The sequence below is a fragment of the Boleophthalmus pectinirostris genome, unplaced genomic scaffold (genome assembly GCF_026225935.1).
Source record: "Boleophthalmus pectinirostris isolate CB_2022bp ecotype Guang Dong unplaced genomic scaffold, ASM2622593v1 HiC_scaffold_7, whole genome shotgun sequence".
NCBI lineage: Eukaryota > Metazoa > Chordata > Actinopteri > Gobiiformes > Gobiidae > Boleophthalmus > Boleophthalmus pectinirostris.
Window position 1 is genome coordinate 40,937,005 of NW_026571473.1, and position 10,397 is coordinate 40,947,401.

At 40.6% G+C, this 10,397-nt stretch overlaps 1 protein-coding gene across 1 annotated transcript in view; it reads right to left on the reverse strand.

The window, feature by feature from the left end:
• The window catches only part of LOC129412163 (uncharacterized), a 20,825-nt gene extending 13,074 nt beyond the window's left edge, over positions 1-7,751 (reverse strand). The window contains exon 1 of the mRNA XM_055165283.1: positions 7,645-7,751. Coding sequence (XP_055021258.1) covers positions 7,645-7,751 — 107 coding nt within the window. The remainder of the gene's footprint in view (positions 1-7,644) is intronic.
• Positions 7,752-10,397: the final 2,646 nt, after the last annotated feature.

The window sequence follows — 10,397 nt, forward strand, 5'->3', positions numbered from 1 at the left end:
GTGTGTATGTGTGTGTGTGTGTATGTGTGTGTGTATTGTGTGTGTGTGTGTGTATGTGTGTTGTGTGTGTGTGTGTGTGTGTATGTGTGTGTGTGTGTGTGTGTGTGTGTGTGTGTGTGTGTGTGTATTGTGTGTGTGTGTATGTGTGTGTGTGTGTGTGTGTGTGTGTGTGTGTGTGTGTGTGTGTGTGTGTGTGTGTGTATTGTGTGTGTGTGTGTGTATGTGTGTGTGTGTATGTGTGTGTGTGTATTGTGTGTGTGTGTGTGTGTGTATGTGTGTGTGTGTGTGTGTGTGTGTGTGTGTGTGTATGTGTGTGTGTGTGTGTGTATGTGTGTGTGTGTGTGTGTGTGTGTGTGTGTGTGTGTGTGTGTGTGTGTGTGTGTGTGTGTGTGTGTGTGTGTGTGTGTGTGTGTGTGTGTATGTGTGTGTGTGTATGTGTGTGTGTGTGTGTGTGTGTGTGCAGGTTTACACTGAGGAGCTTCAGGACAGATCCATGTCGTCTCTCTTCACTCTGGTCTGTGAACTTTACAAGGTAAATCCTCCTCTGCACCGACACATTCACCTCCTCAACTTCAGACGTATTTAACCTTCACCTCTGACCCCGAGTCTCCACATCCTCCACCTGCATTTGTCCCGAGGCCTTTTCATACTTCAGAAGAAAAACCTTGTTCTTGTTCTTGAGGTGATAAGAACAATGATCATTCTGGGCTCTGACATTTCATACTTCGGTTACCTGCGTTTTGACTTTCACAAACTTGTCACAGAGATTATTACTCCAGACTTTTCTACACTTTTCATATACACGTGATATGATAAGACTTTCTTCCTCGCCTCTCGAAAAGTGTTAAATTTAAACTGCAGCATCTCATCCACATTATCCAGAGAATTTATCCTCCGCAAATAATGACTCCAGTCCACGAAACCGCACTGTGAATCCAGTTTTTTACATTCTTTAAAAGTAAAAAGGCCGGAGTAGTTCCTCACATGTGTTTGTTTAGTGGATCGAGCTGAAGCTGCAGATTAATGACAGTGACTCTACTTCCAATCTTCTACGCTTTAAAAATCCAGTATCTGAAGTTTTGCTCCATATTTGACAAATAATAATAACTCGGTGCAGAGTCTCGGCCGGGTTTCCGGAGACACAGAAAGGTCACGTTTATAGAATTTAAAATCAAATCTTCCTTTTTTAAAACATTTCTAAAGGTCTAGGACACTAGGTCGGCACCTTTAGGCAAGATTAGATGTAATGTTTTGTAGAAGAAATTAAAACTTAAATTAAATAATTGCAGTATTTGTGATTTGCTCTTGTTCACTGACAAAATTTCTAAACTTTTCCGTGAATTTTAATCCGTGTATCATTCGTTCATTCGTTTTTCAATATAAAACCAAAAATAAGAAAACGAAAAAACAACAGTTTTCTTCGTTATTTGTCTCCAAAACCAAAATGAAAAAACGGATAACGATTCGGTTTTTCAGTTTTCGATTTTGTGTTTAAATGAAGAATGGAACAAACGGATAACGGCCGTTTCCCGTTTACGTGACTTCAGTGACTGTGATGCCGAACTTTTGCACCGCGTACGGACTGAACCAGGACTGATCCAGATCCGAGACCAGAGCGGGACCAGACCGGGACCAGAGCAGGACTAGAGCAGGACTGGGGTGGACTCCAAGCTTTGACTCTGAGCCTCCGCGGGGTCCAAGCCTCAGCTTCGAGCTCCGGTCCTGCTGTGGGCTCTGAACCTCCGGTCTGGTCCTGAATCTCCGCGCACTCTTCTCTGCTCCCCTTTCCTGCTCCTCTCCCCGCTGCCCGATCCACTCTTCTCCCTGCTCCTCACTTCTCCGTCTTGTCTAACCAACACTGTAGTGAGTTGTTTACAAGTCATGTGCAGCTGTAAACAAACCTGTTTGTGGCGTAAGGAGGAGGAGGGAGGAGGTGTTTCTACGTAGGAGCTGTGGGGGAGGGGAGGTGGTTTCACGCAGGAGCAACATTTGAAAAAGGACAAACAGTCGCTGGATTTCTGTTCCTTGGAAAATCCTCTATACAACCTTTAAATAATTTAATGGATTACGTTACAAACTACATTTTGGGGTATGTAATCTGTAATCTGTAGGGGATTACATTTTAAAAGTCGCCTTCCCAACACTGGACACCTGTAATGTGTTTGTGTTTGTTTGTGTTTGTTTGTGTTTGTTTGTGTGTTTGTTTGTTTGTGTTTGTTTGTGTTTGTTTGTTGTGTTTGTGTTTGTTTGTGTTTGTTTGTTTGTTTGTTTGTTTGTGTTTGTTTGTGTTTGTGTTTGTGTTTGTTTGTGTTTGTGTTTGTTTGTTTGTTTGTGTTTGTTTGTGTTTGTTTGTTTGTTTGTGTTTGTTTGTGTTTGTTTGTGTTTGTGTTGTGTTTGTTTGTGTTTGTTTGTGTTTGTGTTTGTTGTTTGTTTGTGTTTGTTTGTGTTTGTTTGTTTGTGTTTGTGTTTGTTTTGTGTTTGTGTTTGTTTGTGTTTGTGTTTGTTGTGTGTTTGTTTGTTTGTGTTTGTTTGTGTTTGTTTGTGTTTGTGTTTGTTTGTTTGTTTGTTTGTTGTTTGTGTTGTGTTTGTTGTGTTTGTTTGTGTTTGTGTTTGTTTGTTTGTGTTTGTGTTTGTTGTGTTTGTGTTTGTTTTGTTTGTTTGTTTGTTTGTGTTGTTTGTGTGTGTGTTGTGTTTGTGTTTGTTTGTGTTTGTTTGTGTTTGTGTTTGTGTTTGTTTGTGTTTGTTTGTGTTTGTTTGTGTTTGTTTGTTTGTGTTTGTTTGTTTGTTTGTTTGTGTCCAGGGGATCAAACCTCCGGTCTGCACTGGCGTCCCCGTTCACCTGGACAGAGGATACTGCTGAGACTCACACACGACGCTTCAGGACTCGTCTGTGCGTCCGAGGATCTGAGCTCTGTTCACGTTTACGTCACAAAACCCGGAAAACGTCGGGAAACATGCGGACGACGACTTCCTCTGGGTTCTGTTCGCGACAGTGACTCGGACAAAAATCTCGGAAAACTGAGAAAATGTCCCGGTTTTCTTCATCTAAACGTCACTGTTTTCTTTCTTTTTTCATTTTGATTTGTGTATTAAAATTTCTCTTACTACATTTTTTTTTTTTTAGAGATTTAGAGATTTCGTCGTAGTTAAACATGGACATGTGCGTGTTGGATTTGTGGGTCACATGCTGCCGTCCCCACAAACCGAAACTACAACTTTAACATTATTGATGTTATTTCCATTTTTTATCAAACATCCTAAACTCCCACGTTTAGTTTTTTCTTGGTCAGAGTCCTGGTTAAATCCTGTTTTTAATCCTGGTTTAGACCAGGTTTTAGTCCCGTTTTTAGTCTTGGTTTAGTTCTGGTTTTAGACCTGGGTGGACTAAACCAGGACTAAACCAGGACTAAACCAGGTAAACCAGGACTAAACCAGGACTAAACCAGGGCTAAACCAGGACTAAAACCAGGACTAAACCAGAACTAAAACTAGGACTAAACCAGGACTAAACCAGGACTAAACCAGGACTAAACCAGGCAGGACTCTAAACCAGGACTAAACCAGGACTAAACCAGAACTAAACCAGGACTAAACCAGGACTAAACCAGGACTAAACCAGAGGACTAAACCAGAACTAAACCAGGACTAACCAGGACTAAACCAACTAAACCAGGACTAAACCAGGACTAAACCAGACTAAACCAGGACTAAACCAGGACTAAACCAGGACTAAACCAGGACTAAACCAGACTAAACCAGAACTAAACCAGGAACTAAACCAGGACTAAACCAGGTACTAAACCAGGACTAAACCAGGTACTAAACCAGGACTAAACCTGGACTAAACCAGGAACTAAACCAGGACTAAACCAGATACTAAACCAGGACTAAACCAGGTACTAAACCAGGACTAAACCAGGACTAAACCAGGACTAAACCAGGACTAAACCAGGACTAAACCAGGACTAAACCAGGACTAAACCAGGACTACTAAACCAGTAAACCAGGACTAAACCAGACTAAACCAGAAACTAAACCAGGACTAAACCAGGACTAAACCAGGACTAAAACCAGGACTAAACCAGGACTAAACCAGGACTAAACCAGAACTAAACCAGGACTAAACCAGGGACTAAACCAGAACCAGAACTAAACCAGGACTAAACCAGGACTAAACCAGGACTAAACCAGGACTAAACCAGGACTAAACCAGGACTAAACCAGGACTAAAACCAGGAACCAGAACTAAACCAGGACTAAACCAGGACTAAACCAGGAACTAAACCAGGACTAAACCAGGACTAAACCAGGACTAAACTAAACCAGGACTCTAAACCAGGTCTAAACCAGGACTAAACCAGAACTAAACCAGGACTAAACCAGGACTAAACCAGGATTAAACCAGGACTAAACCAGGATTAAACCAGGACTGAACCAGAACTAAACCAAGACTAAAATAGGACTAAATCAGGACTAAAACAAGACTTAATCAGGACTAAAATAGGTCTCACTCTCAGTATCAGTTCTGGTCTGGTCCTGGTCTGGTCCTGGTCTGGTCCCGACACTCAGTCCAGGTTCAGTCCTGCTTTAGTCCTGGTTTAGTTCCTTTTCATTTTCTTATTTTTGGTTTTATTTTGAAAAACAAATGAATCATTGACACAGATTTTCCCTGAACGACATTGAACCTTTCAGTTTTTCTCTGTATTTTCGACCTGTGATTGAACAAATGTTGGTGTGTTTAATGCCACACTGCGGAACATTCTCCATACAGACTTTTTTGTGCATAATTTCATGTTCTTTCTCGTATCAGCATAAAAAACAAACGCACGTGAGCTGAACTGTACAAGACTTTGTTCTATTCAAATAAATCAAATCACAAACACAAGTTGAATTTCTGAATCATTTCTTGGTATTTTTCTCTTTGAAAACCTGACGTCCCCGAGTCTTTTGGAGTAAATAAAAACAAACAAACACAGAGACGCGGACGAGATCCCAACAGTGAACCAGAACCACAAACATTTATGGAGCAAAAGTTAAAAAATAAATAAATAAATAAAAAATAAAAAATCTTCATTATTTGTTTCCAAAACCAAAATGAATAAAAACAGATAAAGATTCGTTTTTCAGTTTTTAACTCAACTGTGTTTAAATGAAAAATGGAAAAAACGGATAAAAAACGTTTCCCTTTTAAAAGACTTAAACTGGACTAAACCAGGACTAAACCAGGACTAAACCAGGACTAAACCAGGACTGAACCAGGACTAAACCAGGTCTAAACAGGACTAAACCAGGACTAAACCAGGACTAAACCAGGACTGAACCAGGACTAAACCAGGACTAAACCAGGACTAAACCAGACTAAACCAGACTAAACCAGGACTAACCAGGACTAAACCAGGACTAAACCAGGACTAAACCAGGACTAAACCAGGACTAAACCAGGACTAAACCAGGACTAAACCAAGGACTAAACAGGACTAAACCAGGACTAAACCAGGACTAAACCAGGACTAAACCAGGACTAAACCAGGACTAAACCAGGTCTAAACCAGGACTAAACCAGGACTAAACCAGGACTAAACCAGGACTGAACCAGGTCTAAACCAGGACTGAACCAGGACTAAAACCAGGACTAAACCAGGACTAAACCAGGACTAAACCAGGTCTAAACCAGGACTAAAACCAGGACTAAACCAGGACTAAAACCAGGACTAAACCAGGACTAAACCAGGACTAAACCAGGACTAAACCAGGTCTAAACCAGGACTAAACCAGGTCTAAACCAGGACTAAACCAGGACTAAACCAGGACTAAACCAGGACTAAACCAGGTCTAAACCAGGACTAAACCAGGACTAAACCAGGACTAAACCAGGACTAAACCAGGTCTAAACCAGGACTAAACCAGGACTAAACCAGGACTAAACCAGGACTAAACCAGGACTAAACCAGGACTAAACCAGGAAAAAACCAGGACTAAACCAGGACTAAACCCTAAACCAGGACTAAACCAGGGACTAAACCAGGACTAAACCAGGTCTAAACCAGGACTAAACCAGGACTAAACCAGGACTAAACCAGGACTAAACCAGGACTAAACCAGGACTAAACCAGGTCTAAAGGACTAAACCAGGACTAAACCAGGACTAAACCAGGACTAAACCAGGACTAAACCAGGACTAAACCAGGTCTAAACCAGGACTAAACCAGGACTAAACCAGGACTAAAACCAGGACTGAACCAGGTCTAAACCAGGACTAAACCAGGACTAAACCAGGACTAAACAGGACTAAACCAGGACTAAAACTAAACCAGGACTAAACCAGACTAAACCAGGTCTAAACAGGACTAAACCAGGACTAAACCAGGACTAAACCAGGACTAAACCAGGACTAAACCAGGACTAAACCAGGTCTAAACCAGGACTAAACCAGGTCTAAACCAGGACTAAACCAGGACTAAACCAGGTCTAAACCAGGACTAAACCAGGACTAAACAGGACTAAACCAGGACTAAACCAGGTCTAAACCAGGACTGAACAAGGTCTAAACAGGACTAAACCAGGACTAAACCAGGACTAAACCAGGACTGAACCAGAACTAAACCAGGACTAAACCAGAACTAAACCAGGACTGAACCAGGACTAAACCAGGACTGAACCAGGACTAAACCAGGACTAAACCAGGACTAAACCAGGTCTAAACCAGGTCTGAACCTTTAGTCCTGGCTTAGACCTGGTTTTAGACCTGGTTTTAGTTCTGGTTTAGTCCTCTGTTTAATCCATTTATTTGTACAAAGTAACTGTAATCCAATTCCCACTCACTGAAACAGTAACTGTAACTGAATACAGTTACTCATCATTTGTACTCTGATTACTCTGGTACATGTAATCTGTTACTCCACAACACTGTGGACAATTAAATAATCAGGGTTTGGTTCATACGTTGGTTTTCAGGTTCATTTTCGCTCCAGTGTTTGAACAAAATGGAAACTATTTGCTCGTTTGTGTTTATTAAACCAACAATCTGTTTTAACATAAAAAAAAAATAAAAAAAAAAAAAAAAATAAAGACATAAGTACAGTAATGAAAAAAAAATAAATAAATTTGATAAATACATTGAGGTGCATGAAATCGTTTTAAATTTACTCAGTGTGAGGTTTATTTTTTGAGAGGAAAGTGTGAATCAGAACATCAGTGTTGTTGATCTGGACTCTTTGTCTTGGTCAGTGATTGGTTGAAAACACTTTAAACTCATTGACTGGAAAATCAGTGGGAGGATCAATATCATCTGTAGAATCAATAAGAATAATTCCACGTGTCAATAAGGTGTTAAAAGCGTTAAGTCTACGGAGACGTGGAGGGTTTGTCTTTCCGTCGTCGTCGTCGTCGCCGTCGTCGTCGTCGTCTTTCTCCTTTTGGCCACAGCAGTTTGATCCCGTCAGATCTCAGACGCTCAGCAGGACCGGGTCTGGGCAGGACTTGGATGGGAGACCAGTCACAAAAACTGTCGTTGTGTCCTTAGGCAAGACACTTTACCCACATTGCCTGGTATGAAAGTGTGTGTGTGTGAGATGTTTGTGCATCAGAGTTCATTTGCACCTGTCGCCTCTGGACAGGTTCATTGATTGATTCTGTTTAACTGACCTTGACTCTCGACTGTTCTGGAGACACACAGCAGCTTCTGAGGAGGAGGAGGAAGAGCGTCGGACACGAGAGGAAGAAGACAAAACCTCAGCCCACTCCTCCCCCATCCGCTCACAAACCCAGAGAGACGTGGATCAAAGTCCCGAGACACGACTGGAGGACGACACGACGAACATGAAGCACCAACAGCATTTTAACAAGAAGAAACGAGAAACATGATCCAGGAAGAAATTCATTTGGCTTTAAAATCAGAATAAACCAAACACTTACTTCGGAATTAAGTGTTTACATGGACTTTTTAAAGCAGAATTAATTTTTATTCCTAATTAAATTATTTTTATTCAGAATTAAATCATTTTAATCCAGAAATAAATTATTTTTATCCAGAAATAAATTATTTTTATCCAGAATATTTTTTTTCAGAATAAATTTTTTTAAAATCCAGAATTACAGTTTTTTTTATTCAGAATTAAATCATTTTTATCCAGATTTTTTTTTTTTTTTAAATATCCAGAATCAAATCATTTTTATTCAGAATTAAATCATTTTTATCCAGATTTTTTTTTTTTTTTATATCCAGAATTAAATTATTTTTATTCAGAATTATTATTTTTTATCCAGAATTAAAAATTTTTTTTCAGAATTAAATTATTTTTATCCAGAATTAAATTATTTTTATCCAGAATTAAATTATTTTTATTCAGAATTAAATCATTTTTATTCAGAATTCAATCTCTCATGTAAACGTGGCGACTGATGGAGCCCAACCAGAGCGAAAGTTACGTTTAGAATTTATTTTGAAAAATCTTGTTGTTTTCGTCATATTCAGGGATTAATTTGGACAGAATGTGCTTAGAAAATGAAATAATCCACATTTTTGAACAATATTAAACAAAAAACAAAAGCAAAAAGATGATTATAATAACAGAGTTTAATCATCACTCGTGTTCTCAGACTCGGTGCAGCCCTGGTTTAAACTCTCTGGCACAAAAACAAATGAAACGTGAAATATTCAGTTTTAGTCCTGGATCTACCTCGTTCAGACACATTCACCCGTCGCACCTGTCGCACCCGTCTCATCCTGACAGGTGCAAACACGTGGGATACAATCACTGAAGTCTGAGTCAAATATACAGTATCACAAGTGTCCACCAGAGGGAGCCACACGCCGCGTCCAGGGGCAGGACTGTCTCTGTTTTATAAAATTGGACATTCATTTCTGCATCTGTAAAGCTGCACTGTGTAACTTTTCTGTCCGAGGGTCCGTCGCCCGCTTGTTTCCATGGAGACAGCGTGACTTTAAACAGCTCTACTTTAAATTTATTCGATCACGGGCGGTTTTGAAAGCTCAAAAATACCAAGAAATCCACGTTTTTGCTTCGCTTCACGGAGATGTTATCATCCTGGCGGCGAGCGAGGTCGCCTCTCCGCAGATCTGACCCGTAACTTGGTCGGGTTTGGTCTCGAAAACACACAAAGCAACAGATCTGGCTCGTCTAACGCGACTGTGACGTCCTTAACGTACGACGGAGTAAAAGGGTCAGATAAAAAAAATAATAAGAATAAAGTCGTAACATTTCAATATTAAAATAGAAATTTTACGAGAATAAAGTCGAAGTTAAAATAAAGTCGTAATATTATGAGAATAAAGTTATAATCAGTGTTGGGAAGTTTACTTTTAAAATGTAATCCCCTACAGATTACAGATTACACAAACCAAAATGTAGTTTGTAACATAATCCATTAAATTACTTAAAGTGAGTAATGTAATCTGATTACTTTGGATTACTTGATATTGTCATGTTTTTTAGTTTAGTCCTGGTTTAGACCTAGTTTAGTTTTAGTCCTAGTCCTAGTTTAGTTTTGATTTTAGTCCTGGTTTAGTCCTAGTTTAGTTCTGACCAAGACCAGGTCCAGGACTGAGACCGGGACCAGACCGGGACCAGGACCAGGACTAGGACTGAGGCCGGGACCAGACTAGGACTGAAAACGGTTTAGTCCTGGTTCAGTCCTGGTTCAGTCCTGGTTTAGTCCTGGTTCAGTCCTGGTTCAGTCCTGGTTCAGTCCTGGTTCAGTCCTGGTTCAGTCCTGGTTTAGTCCTGTTCAGTCCTTCAGTCCTGGTTCAGTCCTGGTTTAGTCCTGGTTCAGTCCTGGTTCAGTCCTGGTTTAGTCCTGGTTCAGTCCTGGTTCAGTCCTGGTTTAGTCCTGGTTTAGTCCTGGTTCAGTCCTGGTTTAGTCCTGGTTTAGTCCTGGTTCAGTCCTGGTTTAGTCCTGGTTCAGTCCTGGTTCAGTCCTGGTCAGTCCTGGTTTAGTCCTGGTTTAGTCCTGGTTTAGTCCTGGTTTAGTCCTGGTTCAGTCCGTATGCGGTGCAATAGTCCCGCGTCGCATTTTAAGTCACGGAAACCCAATTTCCCATTTCCAAGACTTAAACTAGGACTAAACCAGGATTAAACCGTTTTTAGTCCTGGTCTGGTCCTGGTCCCACTCCTGGTCTTAGTTCTGGTTTGGTTCTGGACCTGGTTTAGTCCTGATTCAGTCCTGGTTCAGTCGAATGAACGAATAATACACAGATTCTTCTCCTTTACACGAGGGCGACCATATTTCTGTTTGAATGCGTATTGTGTATGACAGGAGGGTAGTAATTACACACGGGTGGGTCAGGACTAAACCAGGACTAAACCAGGTCTAAACCAGGACTAAACCAGGTCTAAACCAGGACTTAATCTTGGACTTAAGAGAGAAAACGCCGAGCA